Genomic DNA, 23,003 nt, shown 5'->3' with positions numbered 1-23,003 from the left:
CACAGTTACAGTAAGTAACCATTTCCTGTTCTTCAAGTACATGCAGCCATGTATTCCACTTAGGTGACTCACAAACAGTACCCTACCCAGGAAGTGGGGCTTGGAAGCTATCTAAATAAAGATTGCAGGACCACCCTTCCAAAGTTTGCATCCCCTCTAGAAGATGCAGTAATGGCACAATGGTTCGTAAATGTATGTATCAACAACGCAGCAGCCCTGCAAATGTCCAATATGGAAATGTCACTAAGGAATGTTATTGCATTCTCATCGAATACTACCATACCCACTGAGAAGGCTTAACCAAAGCTATCTCATATGCAGTCTTGATACAGGATGTTATCCATTTAGAGATGGGCTGTGAAGAGACTGCTTGACCCTTCATGCAGTCTATATATGACCAGGGCCGGTGCAACCACAAAGCGAACTAGGTAGTCGCCTAGGGCGTCAAGTGGTTGGGGGTGCCAAAAAGCGGTGCCCTGGCTCGGCAGGGAGGAGCCGCCTTCCGGAGGCACCGCATAGCCAGAACGTCGGCTTGAGGTGGTGGCAAGCCCCAGCCATCGAGGAGCCGGCACGACGTGGGGGGGGGGGGGGAGGTAGCAGCCCTGCAAAGGTGGCGGCGCTGCTAGCGGGGAGCAGCTGCACCCCCGGCCCTCCTGCCCAGGCTGCGGCCCGGCAGCCCCCCCCCCGGGGGGGCTCCTGCAGTCTGCAGCAGATGCATGTGGGCAGCGGCCCCCATGCGCCCCCCCAGCTGCCCCCTCACCACACTCGGGTTCTGCGGCTCCCGGGCATGTGAGCCGCCGCCACCAGAGCATGGGGCTCTGAGCCTTCTCTGAGAGGGGCGGCGGCGGCTCACACGCCTGGGAGCCGCAGAGCCTGAGTGTGGCAAGGGGAGAACCTGGGGGCACATGGGGGCTGCCGCCCGCATGCATCCGCTGCAGGAGCCCCTGCGGGGTGGGGGTGCTGTGCCACAGCCCAGGAAAGCATGCTCCCAGGCTTCCCCCTCGCCACGCTCTGCCTCTGCAGCTCCCGGGCATGTGAGCCGCCGCTGCCCCTCCCGGAGCAGGCTCAGGGCGCCGTGCCCCAGCGGCGGTGGTGGCTCAGATGCCTGGGAGCCACAGAGTCAGACCACGGCGAGGGGGAAGCTGGGGGGCGCATGGGGGTGATGTCCGCATGCATCCGCTGCAGCCTGCAGGAGGCCCCGGGGCCGGGGGGGGGAGACACCGGGCCGCAACCTGGGCAGGAGGGGCGGGGGGGCGCGGCTTCTCCCTACTAGCAGCACCATCACCTTTGCAGGGCTGCTGCCCCACTGTGCCGTGCCAGCTCCTCCATGGCTGGGGCTCGCCGCCACCGCAAGTGGGACACACTGGCTCTCCGGTGCCTCCGGAAGGCGGCTCCTCCCTGCCAAGCTGCTGCAGCAGCCCAAGCCTGGCAAAGCCAGTGAGTGGACTTGGGGTCAGGGCCGCCGGGATGGGGTGGGCTCATGGCGGGGGGGGGGTGCTGTGCACCCTCCAGGGGAGTTCAGGAGCCGGGGAGGGGGGAACCTGGTCTGGGGAGCAGCCCCTGGGAACGGCTGGCCTCTGGGGTCTGTAAAGGCTCATTGGGATTTGCCCCTCAATGAACCGATGTGTGTGTGTGGGGGGCGGGGCGCAAGGTGGAAGTTTCGCCTAGGGCGCAAAATATCCTTGCACCGGCCCTGTATATGACAGAAACATACGACGTGAAGTACAAAATGGTTTAATCCTATCCTGATAGAGAGCTAGACATTGTCTGAAATCCAAGGCATGGAGGCACTGCTCTTCCAGAGATGAATGTGGCTTAGGAAAAAACACAGGTAAATTTACTGCCTGGTTCAAATCAAACTGAGAGACTACTTTAGACAAAAAATTGGGGTGTGATCGTAAAGTTATCCTGTCTTTGAAGAATAGTGTATAAGGAAGCTCTGCCATCAGAACCTGCAACTCTATTACCCTCCTTGAAGATGTAATCACTACCAGGAAAGTGGTTTTCCAGCATAAGAGGGTTAATGGACAAGATGGTAGGAGCTCGAATGGAGGACCCATCAGAGTCACCAGGACCATGTTTAGATCCCACAAGGGAACGAGCTCTCTAGATCGAGAAGCCCTTTTAAGAATCTTGTCACCATGGCATTGGAGGAAACTGATTTTTCCCTGAACAGGAGAATGAAATGTCGATATCACTGCCATGTGCACTCTCAATGAACTAAATGCAAGACTCAACTTTTGAAGATGTAGCAGGTACTCCAAGATGTCCTGGATAGAAGTCTGCATTGGTTGGATCACGTGGGCCAAGGACCACACCAAAAACCTCTTCCATTTCACTGAATAGACCATTCTGGTAGAGGGCTCCCTGCTGTTAAGCAGGACTTGGACAGCCACTGAACACTGCCTTTCTGCTTCATTCATTCAGTCATGCAGCAGTCACACCATGAGATGCTGGGAGCTCAGAGTGGGATGCAAGCTGTGGCTGTGATTCTGAGAAAGCAGGTCAGGATAGAGAGGAAGCAGTAAGGGAGGCTGGACTGACAACATGAAAAGGTTGAAGAACCCGCACTGTCTCAGCCACACCAGGACAATGAGAATGAGCTTGCCCCAATCTGCCATGAGCTTGAGGTTGATCTCAGGGGTGATTGGGTTAGGGGATTGGAAGGCATTGGAGAGTGAGCCTGGACTGAGGCCCTGGTCAGAGCAGAACAGGCAACATTTTCTTTTCTCCCTTGAAGCAAACAGGTGGATCATGAGACTGCTCCATGCTGTGAAGATGACCCAGAAGACACTTGCCTTCAGGGAGCACTCATGACTCAGGGAAAAATACCCACTGAGATGGTTCACGAGATGATTCTGAATGCCAGGCAAGTAAACAGCTATCTGAGTAATATTCTCCTCAGTGCAGAACTGCCACAGCCTCCCAATGAGCCTTTATAGGCAGAGCAATCTGGACTGTGCTTCCCCTTGTTTGTTTACATATTATATAGTGGTGGTATTGTCGTTAAGTATGTGAACCACGGTGTGTCTGATACAGTCCTGAAAGGCATGCCCTGTATTGTAGATGGCACAAAGCTTCAACACAGTGATGTGGAGTGAGGCCTCCTGCTCTGATAACAGTCCCTGTATCTTCAGCAACTCAAGGTATGCCCCTCCAATCTATCTGGGAGGCTTCGGTAACCACTGACTTGGTTGGTGAGGGCTGGGTAAAGGGAACAGCCTGCCAAAGATTGTGTGGACCCATCCCGTGCTGCTAGGAGTCTAGGACCAGCGGAGGGCAACAAACCAATCTGTCCAGAGGATGAAGGAGAGGATGGTAGACTATCCTGAGCCATATTTGAAAGGAGCGAAGGTGCAACCTTACAAAGAGGACTACCTGTGTGCAAGCAGACATGGCCTAACACTCTCAGACACATTCAAACTGTTGTGGAAGGCTGAGATTGCAGACTGAGGCAAAGACGTTGAATTGTCTGAAAATGGTCGGTCAGCACGAACATTCCTGATGTTGTGGAATCTAACAGAGCCCCTGTGAACTTGATTTTTTTTTGAGTGGAGCCAACGGTGACTTTCTGGTGTTTAGAAGGAGACCTAGATGGTCAAGCAAGCACAATGTGGGACTGACATGAGTGAGAACTTCCTCTCTGGAGCTGCCCTCAATAACTAGTCATTGAGCTATGGGAAGATGTGAATTCCCCAACTGCTAAGATATGCCATAACAATGACCATGCATTTGGTAAAAACTCAGGGGGTGGAAGAGAGGCCAAATGGAAGCACTGTGTAGTGAAAGTGGTGTTCCCCCATGACAAACTGAAGGACCTTTCTGTGGCTCCGTAAAATCATCACATGAGGTACCTGATACATTTGTTGAGGCCACAAAGGTTGAGGAAGGGTCTCACCCCTCCCTTGGATTTGGGTATCAGGAAGTACCAGGAGTAGAAGCCATGACACCGGTAGAACCTCCTCCACCGCTCCCAAATCCCAGTAGCAGGCGAACCTGCTCAAGGAGCAGTATCTTGGGAGAAGGGTCCCTGAAGAGTGATGGGGAGGTCTGGAGAGGAACTAGGTGACATAACCCAATCTGATGGTGCTTAGGACCCAGCTCTTGGGAGTGATCGAACCCCAAGCATAGTGAAAGTGGGCCCAGCCTATCCCCAAATTGGGGGCAGGAGGGGATGAGGTGGGAGGACCAATGACTGGAACAGTGCTCTGGACCAAGGAATCAAAATGGATGCTTGGACAGCACCAGGGGAGGGCACATGGTCTGGCCAAACCCTGAGCTTGGTTGCTTTCTCCTGTGGAATTTATCCCTCTTTCTGGGGTAGTCCTATTGCCTCAGAGGAGGGAAAGGCTAGGCAAACTGCCTGATGCTGCTGCTGAATGCCATAATGGCACCTCTGTGCGATCAGCGTGTGCTTCCCCAAGGACTTCAGGGTAGCCCTGGAGTCCTTGAAGGAGTGCAGCGTGTCATCAGTTTTGTGTTTTTAAAAAAACAAAAAACCCAGCGTTTGGCCATCAAAAGGCAAGTCCTCAATGGCTTGCTGGACATCAGGGGAAATACCTGACTTCTGTGGCCAGGGAGCCCTCCTCATGGTGACTGCAGAGGCCATGACCCTGGCTGAGGTGTCCACAGCGTTGAGTGTGGACTGCAAGAATGTCTTAGCTACCAAACATCCCTCCATGACAAATGCCCGAAACTTCTCCTGCGAGGCCTCAGGCAGCTGGTCTGCAAACTTTGGCATAGCTCTCCAGTTAACAAAATAATACTTGGACAGCAAGGCTTGCTGGTTAGTGATTTTGCATTTGTAAGGAAGAGGAGATGTAAATCTTTGGAATCTCTATCCTGGGGATGGACGTAAACCTACCCTGCTGTTCTTCACTGCAGTCACAACTAGTGAATTTGTGGCCAGAAGGGAGCAAAACCCCTCAAATCCCTGCACAGGAATGAAATAGCATTTCTCCATGTGCTTAGCTGTAGGCAGTATCTAAGCTGACATGCTACAGAGCCCTTAGCTGATTTTAGGATTGATCGGGAGGTCAACTTTTGCAGGTGCAGATGGCTGTAAAACATCCATCAATTTGTGGATGTTCTCTTGTAAGAACTCCACCTGGATGCCCAGGGAAGTGGCTAAATGCTGCAAAAGGTTTTGGTATGCCTTAAAATTTTCTGATACCAAAGGGGAGGATGAACTTGGCAGCACAGCATCGTCCATAGGTGAGGCCCTTAACTAAGCCAAAGCCAGATCTTGTTCCAGGGATGACTTACCTCGATGAGAAGACTCTGCTGGAAGAAGGATCACTGGTGCTTGGGTGCGGGTCACACCACAGATATGGCTGGTGATCTCACCTGTGAATGAGAGGAAGAGCGGGACCCTCCACAACTGAGGCACATCCCACTGATTCCAAGGAGGCCACTGATATGGATAGGGCATCGGTGGCCAATAGGCACCAGGCCAGGGACCTCCGTCCCGACCATGATGTGCATACTAATCCTGGGAGTTGTAATGGTCCATTAGTGACCCTTGGTACTCATCAAGCAATGGGGATGTTAACCCAGACTCAGATACAGAGGAGCCTCAGGGTAGAGCGAGACCAGAAGGAGCAAGTAGGCGATCTGACTCCATCACCCAGAACGAGGCAGGAAGCAACACTGACGCTGGAGGCGGTACCACCGGTACTGAGCATGCTGGTGCAAGAAGTAGGGTCAGTCCTGACGTGAATAGTGATACCAGAGTGACTGACTGACTGACTGACTACCAAGGATGAGGGTGGCGAAAGCCACCATGGAAGTGTCTGAGGTGCTGACTGTAGCGATGCTGGGGAAGTTCCTAGTACCGAGGTCCCTTTACCAATCCCGGTACTGACTCTACCCCAACTACTGGAAGGGAAGCATTGGGTAGTGGAGCCGACGACTCGATGGCTAAGTGGCTTGCTCAATCAGAGGGGCTATAATTGGTACAGCCCTGGCAAAGTCCTGGACCAAAGGCGAGGTCAGGACTGAAAGGCAGAGGTTGCCTGTGGCTGCCTAGTACAGTACACTGCCACTATGGACACAGTCAGTACTCTTGTTGGTACTGGACTTGACAGACACCCAGAGGCTGGAACTGGAGTCAATGGTACAGGGTTTCTAATCTTCATACTAGATACCTGGGAAGGGTTAAAGATACCTGCACAGTCCCACATGCCAATCCTGGCTCTGTGCCAGTCTGCACTTTCCCTGGGGGGAGCAGAAGTCACCCAGAGACATGGAGCAGTCTCGATTGGTCTTATGAGACCTTTTCTTTGGCACAGTCGATAGGGAATGGCTCCTTTGCCTCTCTGGAGAGGTGCCTGGTCCTGAACGTGAAACAGCAGTGCTCTCAGAGCCCGAGAGTGATCTCTGACCTGATGAGGGCTACAATACTGAATCAGGCCATGTGGCATGTTGAAGTAGGTGCTGCTTGACGCAGAGGTTCTGAGCCATTTGAGTCAGTTTAGTAAATGATTTACAGATCATGCAACAGTCCTTGAGGAGGGCCTCACCAAGACAGAGGAAGCACCTCATGGGTGGATCACTGTTGTGGAGCGCTCTTCTACACAAAGGACAATGTTTAAACCCCATTGAGGGCATCACTGGGGAAACAAGCTACTAAACTAACACTACTCTAACTAGCAGTAAGGGTACTATTAATTATATACACCAAGAAAACTAAACTATTTGTGAGGCTACAACACAGAGATCCAACCTCAGCCACGGGCGGTAAAAAGGAACTGAGTGGGAGTTGGAGAGTGCCACCTCATGTAGCTGGGGGAGCTAGAAGGCATGAGCACCTCCCCTCCATGGGTACTGCTCCTCAATTTCTCCAGCTCTGCTGGGTGTACACACACACAAGTGGAAAACACAGCTACATCTACTCAAAAAAAGAACTTGTAAGGTTATCTGTAATAGTGCCATTGGGTAACTCCCAATAATGTTACAACAGTACCTGCTCATGCAAATGTTTTCAATAAAATTGGGTCTAAGTGCACATTTTAGGATCAGGCTCTAAGTTAGTCTTACACAGAGGTGACAAGTAGAGTGGGTCAGATGTGGGAACATATTTCTATGAAAATTTTCACCCCAAAAGCAATTTGGGTTTCTGATAATCTGAAAAAGATTGAGCAGCTCTAGTGACAAGGGAAACCAAATACTACAGCTCCTGGTGACAGCCACATTATCATTTTATAAGACTTCATTTTTTTTTTTTTTGCTGTGTTCAGCATATTTTTATAATACTGAATGGGATTTTATGAAGCTTTTCCCAAAGTCTAGTCAGCAGTTATAAACATTTATGGGATTTTGCCATAAATTGGCCCATGTTCCACATTAACAGATCAGTGGGGCCATGAGTGCCCACCTCACTCCAGGGCCTGCACACAGAGGAGAATCTCAATACACCGCTTTCCTCCTTTTTTAGTCCATAGCATTATCCCAGCCCTCTGGAGAGGGATGCTCCCTGGGGATGGAGATCCGTATGGGAGGCAGACAGGATGATGGTTATGCCATATATATATATTCACACTTTTAGTACTTTTGGGATTTCCAAAGAGAGTTAGGCCCCTAATTCCTTTTGTAAGCTAATGGGAGTTGGGTGCTTAACTTTCCTTAAGGCGTCTTTGAAAATCCCAGACTGAAGTCACATGTTTTTAAGCAGAGTCCCGGCGTAATACAGAACTTTTCTTTGCACGGTTACAAAGGCAATGACTGAAACCCCAGCAGCTTGACTCCATTACAGTTGAGCCACCAAAGAAATTGAGAGGGCAGGAGGGCCCAGAAATGATGCAGAGGCATAAAGTTTCTGTGCTTATGGTTCTGAACTCCAGTGTGATAGTGCCTAAAATGTGCTAGTTTTCTAACCACAGAGGCAGATGGCCCCTGCCCTGTGTACAGTCTAAAAAGGTAGCTGGTGGGTGGGATGAAGAGATATAACTTAGAGAATTTTTTCACTTCAAGGTCCCAGAAGCAAAGACAAGGTTTTCATCTTGAGGCCAAAAGACCAAAAACATCAAGACACTTGACACTTGGATAGACCAAGAGACTATCTACACTTGACCAGAGCTCTACTACATACAAGCAGTGATCAAGGAGGTGATTGGTATAGTCTTAAGTTTGCTTTTTTAAATATACAGTTAATTGCACTAAATTCTGCTCCCTCCTACTCTCACAACAAGTCAGTCACATAGTCTTCCCTTGCATAGCCAGCACTTCATTGCTCATCCCAACATCCGATCCGCTTCCTCCACACAAATGAGCAGTTCCCACACAGATAGATACAGTATATAAGTAGAGACAATTGTGCCTAAGTAGAGGATGTGCTAGTTTCTTGGCATTGCATTAGAGATGGGTCTTCAGGAGGGATTTGAACCAGGCCAGTAGAGGCTTAGGGTGTTTAAAACAGCAGACCTGGCTCATATTCTAGGCCCTCAGTGGGAATCATTGAGCAGGACCATTTTCAACTGCTTTCTATCCACTGTACTGCAGAGTAGAGGTTCTGAAAGTAAGTAGGCAGAGTTAAATCGCTGTCTGAGGCGGTGGAGAATGTTTCCCCATTGTAACTTTTGATAAATTATTCAGTGTAGTTCACTTTAACCACACTTTAGAGCTAAGGATATTTGGACCATTTTATATAAGTTACTACATGATTTGGTGGGCACTACTCAAAGGACAAAATGTTCTTTCCCTTTAATGCAGGGGTCTCAAACACGTGGCCCGCAGAGTTATTTGCTGTGGCCCGCCAAGCTCCCTACCCCCCGGAGTTATTTCCTGCAGCCGCCCGCCCTCCCACCCCAGTGCACCGCATCCCTGCTCCTCTGCCTACCTCCAGGTGCTTCCCACCGCCGAAGTTTGGCGGCGCTTAGTGCTTTCCAGGAGGGAGGGGAGAGGAGTGGGGAGCCATGCAGTCAGGGGAGGCGGTGGGGCAGGGATTTGGGGAAGGGGTTGGAATAGGGACAGGGACGGGGCAGAGTTGGGGTGGGGACTGGGGAAGGGGTGGGAAGAGGCAGGGCATGGGTGGGGCCTCATGGAAGAGGTTGAGTGGGGGTGGGGCCAGGGGCAGAGGCAGGGCTTTTGTATCTTTATATGAAAAGGTGTCAGTGATGCAGCTCTCAGGCCAATGTACTAGTCCTCATGTGGCCCTCATGATGATTTGAGTTTGAGATCGCTGTTTTAATGGAAGTTGGAGCTCAGCTGCCTCCCCTGGGCTTTGAATGCAGTGCCATCTTCCTCCCTATTCATTTGGATGTAGTAATATGCATACAATGGAAAAGGAATTGCAGCGTTAATTTTGACTCCATATTAATTTAGTGGAAAAAATAGGTTAAAGAAATATTCTGCTTCTGAAAAACTGTGCGCGTCAGTGGATTAAGTTGCTTTCTAGCTGTGCAAGGACTTGTTCAAATTAGCTAATGCACATCATTGAATAATATATTTTCAGTTAAAATGTTTAACAAGTTTGGGTCTTCCCTGTTTATTCTAATAGGTTGTAACCAGGGATGATGGAAATCAGGCAAAGCTCCTCATATACGTGTTTCTGGCAGCTCTTGTTTGGTCTTGCAGAATTGAAACTATCTGATATTAGGGCTAGAAGAGACCCTGAGAAGTTGTTAAGTCTAGCCTCCCCCCATATTATGGCAGGACAAGGTAAACCTAGATCACCCCGGACAAATGTTTGTCTAACTCTTCTTAAAAACCTCCAATGATGGGGATTCTACAGCTCCCTTGAAATCCTATTCCCTCATCCAGCGGTTCTCAAACTTTAGCAAACTGAGGACCCCCATTTTGATTTAAAACTTTTCACAGACCCCCCACATCTAAATTGAAGTTTTTGACTGTTCGTTAGTTTTTCCAAAACTGAAACTAACTGCCTTAGTCTTCAAAGCTTACCACCCACCAGTTAGGCATGTGTTCTTTCCATATGTAGTTAATTCACAATAACTATTAATTGGCCTCTCAGAGTTGGTAAGACAACTCCCACCTGTTAATGCTCTCTGTATGTGTGTGTATATATATCTCCTCAATATATGTTCCATTCTATATGCATCCGAAGAAGTGGGCTGTAGTCCACGAAAGCTTATGCTCTAATAAATTTGTTAGTCTCTAAGGTGCCACAAGTACTCCTGTTCTTCTTTTTGCGGATACAGACTAACACGGCTGCTACTCTGAAACCTATTAATAGGGAGTTACATATGCCACATCCAGAAAAGACCAATCCCTAAAGCACCAAGTTATCCTTTTGTGAATGGATGTAGCAGTAAGTGCAGCTGAGGGAGGAGGCCCCTTTCCTGGATCATTGAACTGGGGACTTATGTTCAGATGATTTATCCATCATTTTCCCCCCCCCTAAATCTTTTTCAGAGTCACTTCTCCTAGGACCAAGCCCCTTTCTTTTAAGTAGGGCCTACCTTCTTTGTTCCCAAATGCATACATTTGCTTACACCCAACTTACTAGGTGATCCAGATCCCTAACAGTGTTTTGCCCTCTTCATCATTTACAATTCCCCCACTCTGTGTCATTTACCAACTCCATCAGCGATTATTTTATGTTCTCTAACATTTTTATCAACAACCTGGGAAACATCTGGCCAAGAACTGCTCCCTGCAGGACAACCCCAGTAGAAACACACCTGCTCAGTGATGATTCCCCATATCCAATTACAGTGAGACCTATCACTTAGTAAGTTTTTAATCCATTTAAGGTGTGCCCTATTTTTATATTATTCTAGGTTTTTTAAAATCAAAATGGCATGCAGTACCAAGTCAAATACCTTATAGAAGACTATTACATCAATGCTATTACTTTTATCAACCAACCAAACTTGCAATTTCATTAAAAAAAAAGTTTTACAATGTTTTCCATAAATCTTTACTAATGGGAGTACCACATCAGCTGTTTCATTATCTTCCTTGGGAGAGATGTCAGATTGACTCATGTAATTATAGGCATACTCCCGTTTACTCTTTTTATATATTGGTACAACTTTAGCTTTCTTCTGGAACATCTCCCCCCGTATTCCAAAGCTTATTTGAAAATACACATTAATGGTCCAACACACTACGTAGCCAGCTCTTTTAAAACTTTTGGATGCAAGTTAGCCATATTTAATTCAGCAGGTTTAACTAACTTTAATAGCTGCTGTTTAACATCCTCCTGAGATTAGTGGAATGGAAAGCATGTCATCATGATGGTATGACTACATCATCTGACTTTTCCCCAAATATAGTGTATTTATCATATACTTCTTCCTTTGATTCATGATTTACTGGTTATTCTACCATTTGTAGCTGGTAGAAGACACATACTATTGTTCAGATTTTTTTGTTCTTGATGTATTTTAAGAACTCCTTATTGTCCTTAACTCTGCTGGGATTGCTCCTTGTGGCCCTTTGCTTCTCATATAAATTTCCTATGTTCTGATTTGTATTCACTATTATAGACTTCTTACTTTTTAAAAATATATAGACAGTGACACACAACTGCCTTCACTTCTACTCTAAGCCATGGCAGTTTAACCAGTACAGCCTTCTTAAGAACTTATGGCTTTTGTGGTATCTAATAAGGCATTCTTTAAAGAATTCCCAATTATCATCCACAGTTTTCTGATTTTTTTTTTTTTAAATAATGGAGATATCCTATCTCCTAGAACTGGAAGGGACCTTGAAAGGTCATTGAGTCCAGCCCCCTGCCTTCACTAGCAGGACCAAGTACTGATTTTGCCCCAGATCCCCAAGTGGCCCCCTTCAAGGATTGAACTCACAACCCTGGGTTTAGCAGGCCAATGCTCAAACCACTGAGCTATCCCTCACCCCAATTTGTCATCCCAGATTTGGCTCAATTGTTTTCAGCTTTGTGAAACTGGCTCTTTTAAAGCACTGACTGTGTGTGACTGGCTTAGACTGTACATTGTTTGCACATTACAGATGTGATCAAGTCATGATCCCTTGTACCTAAACTACCACTAATTTCTAATTCTGTGATCAATTTCTCTGTGTCAAGACAAGGTCTAATATAGCATTCCCCTATGGTGGATGCAACATATTTTGAGTTAGGAAATTGTCATTTATAATACACTAGAACCCCATTTATGCAACCCTCCACTATCTGGCTCTCTGTATTAACCAAAAACCAGTGCACACAGGTCCAGAAGCAGGCAATTACTCCTGTGGCTACTAGATAGCACTTCAGCCTTGCACTTTTTGCTTCTCCATATTATCCAAATGTTTGAATATTCAATCTGGCCCTGGTACCAATTGGATCAGATAAATAGGGTTCGCCTGTATTTAGAAATGCCAAAGATGTTTTAGTACTGGCAGCATGAGACCACCAGCATATGTCACTCAAATTAAAGTGCCCAATGATCATGCAGCTTCCCCCGCTGACCAGGTTATAAATAGATGCTTAAGAGCTAGTCATCCTGTTCCTTAGTGTGATTTGTTGGGCTGTAGCAGACACAAGCCAATACCCCCTGTGACAGTGTACCCCATAAGGCTTTACGGGTGGGTGGTCAAATGTATGTATGATATAACTGGAATAAGGTTTTTGCTATATATGCCATGTAACATATCTATGTAAAGGTTATGATCTACTGGTTATGTTCATCCTAGTTGTATGCAGGCACCATTTGTGTGTTCAAAGTTATGAAGAGTGGCTGTATAATTACTTGATTTCTAAGTAGCCTTAGTTAGAACATTTGGTCACTTCTTGGGCAAGGAATGTGCAAATTAGGTGCTCAATCAAGAAGCACTTAACAGACAAAAGAGCTTGGAAGACTCCAATCCACCTCCGGTAGACTTCTTATATGACATTCAAGGTAGCATGTGGGTAACGGCTACTACCTGCAAGTCCTGAGTCAAGCATGAGCATATGACTTGCCCATATGATTCCGAATCTCCACTTTGTGACTGGAGTCTACACAGGGTGAGGAGGGGGTCTCCACCCACAAGAGAGAGTCTATTTAAAGCCCTGGGAGACCCCTCCATTTTGTTTTCAGCTGGCTAAAGAAGGAGCCTCTCCAGCACCCCAGGATACTTGAAAGAAACTGGAACAAAGGACAGTAACTACAGGGCATGTGAGTGATTGCTGGACCGAGGCTAAAAGGAGATTAGTCTGTCAAAAGGAGCATTCTGGAACTAGTGAGGATCTTATCTATATTTAGTTTGATTAGACATAAGATTTACACATTTTATTTTATTTTACTTGGTGACTTACTTTGTTTTATCTGTTACTACTTGGAACCACTTGAATCCTACTTTCTGTATTTAATAAAAATCACTTTTTCCTTATTAATTAACCCAGAGTATGTATTAATACCTGATGAAGCAAACAACGGTGCATCTCTCTCTATCAGTGTTACAGAGGGCAAACAATTTATGAGTTTACCTTGTATAAGCTTTATACAGGGTATAACGGGTTTATTTGGGTTTAGACCCCATTGGGAGTTGGGCATCTGAGTGCTAAAGACAAGCACACTTCTGTGAGCTATGTTCAGGTAAACCTGCAGCTTTGGGGCAAGTAATTCAGACCCTGGGTCTGTGTTGGAGCAGACTGGAGTGTCTGACTCAGCAAGACAGGGTGCTGGAGTCCTGGGCTGGCAGGGAAAACAGGGATAGAAGTAGTTTTGGCACATCAGGTGGCAGTTCCCAAGGGGGTTTCTGTGATCCAACCCGTCACACCCCCACCTTATGCTTTATTTGTTGCAACATTGATCCATAAGCATTCAAAATAATTTTATTTTGAGTTGTCAGTGACTCAGACACATGTAATTCTATATTTGATAGAATGCCACTCACCCTCCTTTTTTGTCCACTTGATCTTTGGAATGTTAAGTTAATGGTTACTAATCATGTGAATCATCCCATCAGGTATCAGGTTATAATCTCATTAGTATTACATAATTTTTGCCCATAAATGAGGAATTCCAATTCCTCCTCTTCATTACACATGTTCCCACCCTTGATATATATACAAATTTTTTTTCCCCCCTCTTTATCTTTGGTTCCTTGATTATTTTGCTCAATATCTTGATATTTTGCCCCGTGCTTCATTCTCCCCTCTCATTTTGTTATTGAATGTCCTTCTAACTACCCATGAGAAGGCTGGTTCCTTAGAGACCAAACTATACAGCCCCCATAGAAAGTGGACCAAAGTTCCAAGAACTCAAATCCTCCAAAATTTACCTAGCCAGTGGTTTACTTCCATAATCTTCTGCCTTCCTTTGGTTGTGAGGCAGAAGAGATCTGAGATCACTTGAAAGCATGCTGAAGCAGCATGTCCATGTTCCTTGAAGTCATCTATAATTTGAGAGAGATCCTGCAATGCAATGTCAGTGCAGATATGAACCATCAGTATTGGATCATTGCATGTCTACTTCAGAAGCCTATCCAATCTTTGAGTAATGTCTGATGGCTTGGCTCAAGGAAGACAGCACACAGTGCTATTGTCTGCCTGTCACTGGCAGGATATTCTTTCCTTGTTGGGGATTCTATATTCACAATAGATAGTCTTCCTTGGCTGGTTGGAGATCTTTTTGTGGGCAAGCTTGATTTTCTTGCAGGTTGGATAGGTTCTATACATATCTGTTCCTTTGAACCAGTAATCTGCAGAGATATCTTCCACAGTTTCCTACATTGAGGACCTGGCATCAATTTGGAAGCTTCTAATGGTGTGGAATTCCTCCTGGTTCTATTTTTTTCTGGTGACCACCATTGTCTGTCTCCAGCAATGTAGAGGGCCTCTGACTATTGTCTTGTCATTAAAACTAAACATGCAAGTAGGTAGTATTATATGCAGCAATGATAGGAATGAGTAAGAGATTGATTCAGCCAACATTAACCTCCACAGCTATTGACTCTCAGATCTTCAGACCTCTTGTGCTCAGTATGCATGGCAGCTGGTGACAATTCTAAGGGAGAAAGATACTCTATTATGCATTCCAAGGCTACCAGAAGAAAGGTGTTCTTCTCCATCCCCTTTCCTAAAGGCAAAGGTCATTGACTCTATACAGTTAGTTTGCTGTATTGGAATCAGGCTTTAGAAAACATCCAGGGATTTGACGAGCAATGGTAAGAATGGCTGAGAACCCACTGATCATGCACAAATTGAACTGGGAGGAAATTTAGTGGTTCTGTGAATGACCTGATGACTTCTAGAATAAAAAAAAATTAGGTGGCATTTCACTTTAAATCTAAAATAGTTACTCCAGTTTGCTATATGGCCAGAGTTGGCAGAATGAAAGTCCACCACATACTTTTCAAACAGGAAGAGAGTCCCTGAACTGAAGAGCATGCAATCTAAAAAGACAAAAGAGATGCTGGTAGGATAGTGATATAAAACAGGCATGTAAAGTGATCAGAATGATGGGCACGTGTCTTACTAGCTATATTTTTAAGTTACTCACAATAAATTCTCTATCCTCCTTTTACAGTTTAGTCCTCTTGCCTTCCTTACACCAATGCCCAGTGTTGGTTTGAGTTTCCTTTAGTCCATCTCTCCATGAGATAAACACGTCAGTCAGTTGACAACCAGTCAGGAAATTTCTTAACAGTATTGTGGTAACAGTAGATCTGCAGGAGAGATTGAAATGAGTAGAGGATAGTTGCTTTATTGACCAGCTCAGGAAAGGCATTCATGCTAAAAGTCAACATGGAGACATTGGTGGGAGAAATGGACATATGTAAGGGTGAGTATTGCTCACAGAGCCGATAGGGACAGCAAATAGAGAGAGACAGACCTACCAGTTATAGGCTTTCCGAACCAAAAATAAATAAATAAAAAAAATCAACAGAACCTTGATATATCAGAGAAGGAATCAGATAAAAGAGTAATGGTCAGAATGTTGGCCAAGGAATATCCTCTTCATGGTTGTCTTCTGTGTAGACTGGAGCACGTTATGGGGCAGATTATAAACTTCTGAAAACAGTATGTAATTTAAATTAGATGAACCAATGTCTCAGGCAGAAGTCTGTGGGAGGAAATTTTAACTATAATCCTGTTTAGGCCTTATTTTCTGTATGTCACTTTTCTATAGCTACAGCTATTTGCCGCTCATTCTTCAGTCAGAAATAATACTTCCTTGACATCAAACCACCACTATCCCATCAAAATGGTATGACAGGTACACTTCTGACATAGGAGGAAGTAGTAGCAGGAGTAGATTAAATTCTAAAACAAGATTCCTGTTTTCATTAAAATGTGCTTACTAATAGAACAAGAGAAAACGTGCCAGAGACAGAATGGCATGCTAAATAGACTTTTTGAAAGTTTAGAAGAGCCATTAGTGCATAGTTAACTACTGTACAGAAATGGTATAAAAAATTAACTGTATTATTTGGTTGAAATGGGTTAAAGATAGTTAATTTCTGTTCTACCAAGCTAAGAAATGTGCAAAAATTAGGCCCCAATTCAGAGAAGCAGACTATATATTGCAACTATGGTTTGGAAAATGTATTTGTCTGCAATTGATGTCGTTTAGACAGCTAATTATCTGACTACACTCACAAATCAGGTAACTATATACTTATGTGACAGCTGATGCCTACCATTTTGACTTGCCGGGATGAGGTCCTATTCAAAGCCAGGCTCTTTAAGTAAAAGCTTATTGGAATATTTATATAGCACCAGAAGGATACAGTATTTTGTTGCCCTTAAAGTACATGCCAAAAATTCTCATACTAAGTAAGTTAACATGCAAAACTTTGCTTGCCAGAAGAGCCCACAGCTTATTTTTCAGATGAGTTGTCCCAAAAGAACCACAGGTTTTGTACAAATTTAAATACTCTTGCATCCAGACCAAACACTACTCCATTAATTCCCTCACAATAGCCAGATACTGGCCTGTATCCAATAAATCACTTTATTTAATTAATGATTTATTAAATCACTAATCACTGTCAAGAGCTAGCAAAGGGGCATAGCTGCACCTGAAGAAAAAGGTTCACTTCAAAACTTCTGCGAGTAGGTTCCAGTTGACAATTTTTTGCAGGTGCAAATAGTGGGGAAAATACTGGACATTTACCATATTGCTCCTCGCAAAGGTTATTTCATTCTGGTTATGCCTGAACTAGAACTCAGATATGAACGCACTCTACTTAAAGGTGGTTTGGAATCAGATCTTTATTTAATGTCTTAGGCCCATTTCTAGTTAGTACTGTACTTTAAAATAAGAACTTATCTATTTGCGAAGTTACATATACACAACACAAGTTTGTAAAAATATACAACAACATACTACACTTTACAAGTGTCCTGTTAGAATATGCAGGCTTAATTGCTTTAAACTGTTTCCTATTAGAACAGAAATTTGTTAAGGCAAATACTTTCCACCATAAGTAGTTTTGGAAATATCTGCTGTCATCACATTCCTCACATACTTTATTATTATCCTAAAGATGCTGACTAAGTTGTTACACAAAACTCACCCTCACCAGCTAGTAAATTCCTAGCTTTATCTCAAGGACACCGGTGGTTGTTTTTTTGCAATTTGATACTTTGAGTCAATTAAGTGTTCTATCTATAGGCAAAATATAAAAACCAAAAATGTATCAGTCATTTATTTGATGTCTCCAAGTTAGAGAGAGGACAGTCATTTGCAATTGCATAAAGGGAATCTCAGCAAGTCATCATTCTTACACTACTTTAAATAATACAGAAGTGATCAAACAAAAAGTGTGGAATGGACCCAGGCTAATGCATAAAGACAGTACTGAAGAACATCTAGGCTTCCAACTTCACTGACTCCAGTATTGAACGTGCATCTTTATATTCTTCAGCTTCTTCCAACTCTTTTTCATTTTCCTGAAATTAAAATTAGATTTCTTTATACAGCTTTAAGTACTTTGAAAATAACGCTTTCAATGAAATAACTGAGATGTTATATTAAAATTCCATTTTTTAGTGCTGCGTGTTAGATGTAATAATATCCCTTGCATCAATGGATTAGCTCCTTAGAGCCAGCTAGTTTAGCATTTTTTCCTCCATATTTTTTAAAATCAGGTCTAAGATTTTGTCCAACATCATGTGGCTCGTTAAACTTCGGGTGCCATCCTAGGTAAAGGGGAAGTCCATGAAACATGAAGGGCATTTCAATATTGAATACATTGGTTTTAGAGAAATTTAGGTAGTTCCCACGTCCCCTCTTATAGTGAGTAAAACAGTTAAATCATGCACATGTCAAATTTAGAAGTACCAAGTCTGAATTATTTGAAATTTTTATATGTTGTTCAATTAAAGGAATATTCAAACCAAAATGCAGCCCCCACAAAAGTTGGCAGAAATGGCAACAGAGGTAAGACTAACATTTAGGAAGACTTGAAACCTTCTTTGAGGTTGTCCATTTAAAAAGAGATTCTTCTTCAAAGTTTACTTTAATGGGAACTATGCAAGTATACTGGGAGGGGAAAATGACCTTTCAGAACTTTTCAGTATTATTAAGTTTTGGATTTATTTAAAAATTTCAAGTCTCTTGATTAAAATAGCTTATCTGTTTGTTTGCCTTCTCAATTTAGGGTATAGTAGCAATGACTAATCAGTAAATTATGCCAACCCCTTCACGTAAACAATCTGAAGACCACTATGGACCTGCAAAAAGATGAAGTCTAACAGTCTGATCCTGCAAAGCGCAGAGCACCTCATGGAAAATCTGAAGAGCCTTTCAACTCCCCTTGAAGTTAACAGGAGTTGAGGTCATTCAGCATCTTGCAGAATCAGGCTCTAATGCTGGCAGCTTAATGGAGATCAGCAGAGGGGAATTCTACCAAGTCATCTCTCCTTCACTCACTGCATGTGGTAAGATGCTTAAATTCCATTGTATAGTTACGCTTCACAGTAATGTTTAAATCTACATGGGTAACAAGACTGCTGGTAAAGAAACTGTCAGCTTTTTAATGTAATCCTGTGACCTTAGAGGTAGGTAAAGCCGGTTTGGGCCCTAAATTTCTATATCACCCCTACTCGTATGCAAATAGTTCCACTGAAATCAAGCTAACTACTTATCTTAAGATACTGTGATTATTTTTTAATGACCAAATAATCAAAGCAAGCAGAATGTTCCAACTGTAAACCTGAATTCACATGAAGAGATTAAGTGATATGGTAATATAATTTGCAAAACAAAGGACTCCACTTTAATATCGCAATATTTAAGTGTCCACTGGGTACATGTCCCGTTTCAGTGTTTCTCAACTTCCGTTTATTGAAACAGACTACTGATTGTATTGTTTTGTTATATCTACACTAAACTTTGTATTCACTTATCTATGCACATTCTGAAATCAACTATTGTGTTACATAATACTAGTTGTGGAAATATACACAAAATACGATACAAGATACCATATACAAAGTAGAAAGTGTTCAATCTTAGTCAGTTTCATTATACTATTACACTGAGGGCTAAATAAATAATTTGCTAGTACAACACCATCAATGAAAGAATCTGGCTTTCTAAGTCTTTGTGGCCAGAAGACATGAAATGCTCAAGGTAAGAGTTATTTTGCGCTTTACTTACTAATAGTTGACTAAGATCTGCACGCGCAGCTTCTAATCTGCGTTGGCAATCTGGAATCATCATTCGAGATTCTTGCAAGATCTCAATCTGTGAAAGAGAAGCCGATAAAACAAATGAAGAACATTTCAGTATTGAATAAATTTATTTTAGAGCACACACAAAGCTCATTCTTATCTAAAAGAGTTGTCAAAACTATTTTCAAAGATGTTTAAAACAGCTACCTCACAGAAAATACAGATCGTTTTACATTGACACTACCTTACATCTTATTTAACAGATATAACTGCTTAACACTCGTATTGCGTATATTAAAGCATATATAAGAAAATGATTTTTATATGGCATTTCCATGTCCTTCATATTATACATATAATATAATTTGGCAAAGTGTAATTATAAGTGTAATTAACAAAGTCTTTTAGAATAATTTTTTTCCAACTGAAGAAAGAATTAGCTAGTAAAAGCTTTCCATATGTTTGTTAAAAAAGACTATTTAAAATAAACTATTTTCCCTGCTGTCATGAAGTAGCTTCATCCAAAATGGGATCAGCTGGTTATATAAATATCTCCTGCATCTTTTGGGTAATAAAGAAAAACAGTGTTCAGATAATACCACATAGAGATAATTACTGCATGAAAAAAGTTATTGAGTTATTGATCACATCGTGTGCACACTGCAGGAGGTTCTGACTGAAAGACAAAGGCAAAGAAAAATGAAAAGCATAGACCAGCAGGCTCATATTTTTGATGCTTATCATGCATAAAAAGTTATTACTTATCCTTCTGCTTCATTTTAGGAGAAAGATTATTCTCACCATGCACTTTGAGCAAAATTACCAAACTGGCACCCCACTGAATCTGAACATCTTGCCTACACCTACAGAAAACAAACTTCAGAATTATACAGAAAACCCACTTATATTTCATGGAATATTTGTGGACCTGAAATCTATACACTGGAAAAAAAAGGGGTGTGCAGCACTGTTCTTCAATGTATCAAATTTATTTAGAAATGAAAATCAATTAGCAAATCAAAGTGTGAAACCTGGATAACCTGCAGTGTAAAGCTTTTACTTTTAATGCCTCACTGCATTCTTTCACGCAAAAGGATATTTTCTCCCTTCAATGTCATTACACACAAACTAGTATTAATGGAAATTATATATTCAAAAGGAGGGGAGAATGTGTGTCTGTCTGTCTTCACAAGTTCACATGCATTAAGGCCCCAGACCAGCAAAGCACTTGAGTAAATGAATATCTTTAAGCACACAAATGATGTCCCATAGAATTCAATGGGACTGCTCTTGTGCTTAAAGTTATATTTGTGCTTAAGTTCTTTGCTAGTCTGGAGCCTATATAACCATTTTAGATAAAAATGGGTCTAATGGGGGGAAAAAAAGTTTCCAATTCAGTCTTCAGCTTCCATTATGAGAAATTAAGAGACAACCTTTCTACTTTAATGAAACATTAAAAGGTGACAAATTTAAAATACAATGGCACGAAATGCAAAAGTTGAGATTCTCAATAGCAAGATCATCACTTTTATGAAAGAAAAAATGGCCCTAAGGAGACTGCATAATTATTTTAATGGTTCTACAGAAAAATCCAACATTTGCAGCATCTAGGTTTAAGCAGAAGAGGTACTGGGATTTTTAAAAAGTGAAGATGAATCTACTATCCATTAAAAGACCCTAAATTGACAACCCTGAAATCTAAATTTATTCACAGACTACGTACAGCATACATAGTAGAAGTGACTGATAATCCACCACATTTATATGCTTACTTCTATTCTGGAAAGAGGACCTGCAGAAGCAAGAACAGTCTGATCACCAGGCCCAGTCAGTCAATCACTGACCTCTGTTGGTACTATTAAAAAGTTGTACACTATCATGCTGGTAGATGATATGGAGAAGAGACCAATTCATTTTATATAGGCCACTGAACAGCTATCAGAGAAAAAAAAGATTTAAGCACTGACTTAGAATCTAGAAACTCTACAGCGCTAATCCTGGCTTCTTCTGTGGCCTTCATCAAAGGGGCAGATGGAGCCACAGGAGTCCTTCAGTATGGGAGGAAAGCTGGCTGAGAACTGTAGAGGTGATTGCAGTGCCTCCAAATCATTGTAGATTTATTTAAATCAAAGTGATTGGTGATTAAACCACCAATTTCAGAAAATCTTGATTTAAATCAGAGTTTACTTATGCTTTGCCCTATACTTTAGTTATTTTCCTAAGGAAAAGCTGATCCTCACTGGTTGGTAATCATTAAAACACATCAATTTGTAATTAAATATAGCCATTGCAGTACATTTGGTACTTCTTTTTGCTAACCAGGAGGATATATTATATTTATACAAATTTATTTAAGCAATTACACAGCTTAATATACATATAGATTCTTACATTTTAATTTTATTATGTTAGCAAATGCATCATGCACCATTTTCTATTTATTAGATTATTCTACTCTGTCAAGCTCTATTTGGATGAAAATGGGTATTCAATTAAATGTAAAAATTAATTATTTTTTATTAGTTAAATGAAACTACCTAAAATGTGCTGGATGTCGTTTTTTATGTAAGTTTATCAAAGCATGATTTGCATTTAAAAACAAAAAACAAACAATGAGGAGTCTGTAAGGTGCCACGAGGACGTCTCTTTGTTTTTGCTGATACAGACTAACATGGCTACCACTCTGAAACCTGTCACCATTTAAAAACAAGTAACATATTTAGTTACTGAACTGATTGTTTCTGGTCACCACATCCTTCAAGATTTTAGAATTAATAGATCTCATCCTCACACTGTTTTATTCATAGATTGGAAGAACAAACAAGATTCTTCCTGCTTTTTCAACCTCCAATTAGTTTATTAACTTTGAATAAACTATAGCCATCAAATTGAATAAACTGAAATGAAGAAAATATTCTCTTCGTACCTGCAAATGGAAGTTGAAAGCTGTGTTAGCATTTCAACAAACACTGGTTTCAACAGCTTAGCCAGTGACTTCCAGCAGTTCAGTGATTTAACTTTCTTTAAAACTTTGGAAGCAAACTTCTACTGCTTACTATTTTGTTAAATTATGATTAATAAAGTTTAGACCTTTAACACAGGCTGTCAATTTCAAATTAAATTGCAATTTTTTTATTTTTAAAAATAAAAAAGTATTTAAATCAAAAATCCAATTTAAATAAAATTGGATTTTTTAATCCAGTCTGTTCCAAAATTTCTTGGGAAGAAGTGATATTAAATAGAAATTGAAAGGGGGTGAAATTCTACACAGTTATATATAGCAGGCCCAGTGACAAAGGAAACCTGAAGACAACTGTGAACTATTAGACAGTCATTCAGAAATTCTGGGAACACTGATTCACACAAGAATGTTACTTGGAAAACTAACATTTTCTTTACAACAGCTGCACAGTGAGAACATTGATCACTGTTACAAACCTTCATAATGAAGCTTAATTGCACAAGTCTGAAC

At 42.5% G+C, this 23,003-nt stretch overlaps 1 protein-coding gene and 1 long non-coding RNA gene across 2 annotated transcripts in view; one reads left to right on the top strand and one right to left on the bottom strand.

Moving 5' to 3' along the window:
- Positions 1-23,003, top strand: part of LOC135972356 (uncharacterized) — a 45,719-nt gene that overhangs the window by 9,771 nt on the left and 12,945 nt on the right. Inside the window, exon 2 of the long non-coding RNA XR_010588785.1 lies at positions 18,517-18,796. This is a non-coding gene — a long non-coding RNA (uncharacterized LOC135972356). The remainder of the gene's footprint in view (positions 1-18,516; positions 18,797-23,003) is intronic.
- The window catches only part of TBCA (tubulin folding cofactor A), a 56,364-nt gene continuing 50,468 nt past the window's right edge, over positions 17,108-23,003 (bottom strand). Inside the window, exons 3-4 of the mRNA XM_005288299.4 lie at positions 19,518-19,604; positions 17,108-17,806 (exon numbers count right to left, since the gene is read on the bottom strand). Of these exons, the coding sequence (XP_005288356.1) occupies positions 17,726-17,806; positions 19,518-19,604 (168 nt within the window). The 3' untranslated portion in view covers positions 17,108-17,725. The remainder of the gene's footprint in view (positions 17,807-19,517; positions 19,605-23,003) is intronic.

The sequence above is a fragment of the Chrysemys picta genome, chromosome 6 (assembly GCF_011386835.1).
Source record: "Chrysemys picta bellii isolate R12L10 chromosome 6, ASM1138683v2, whole genome shotgun sequence".
NCBI lineage: Eukaryota > Metazoa > Chordata > Testudines > Emydidae > Chrysemys > Chrysemys picta.
The sequence above is the reverse complement of the archived record's forward strand: the minus strand, read 5'-3'. Positions and strand labels throughout refer to the sequence as shown.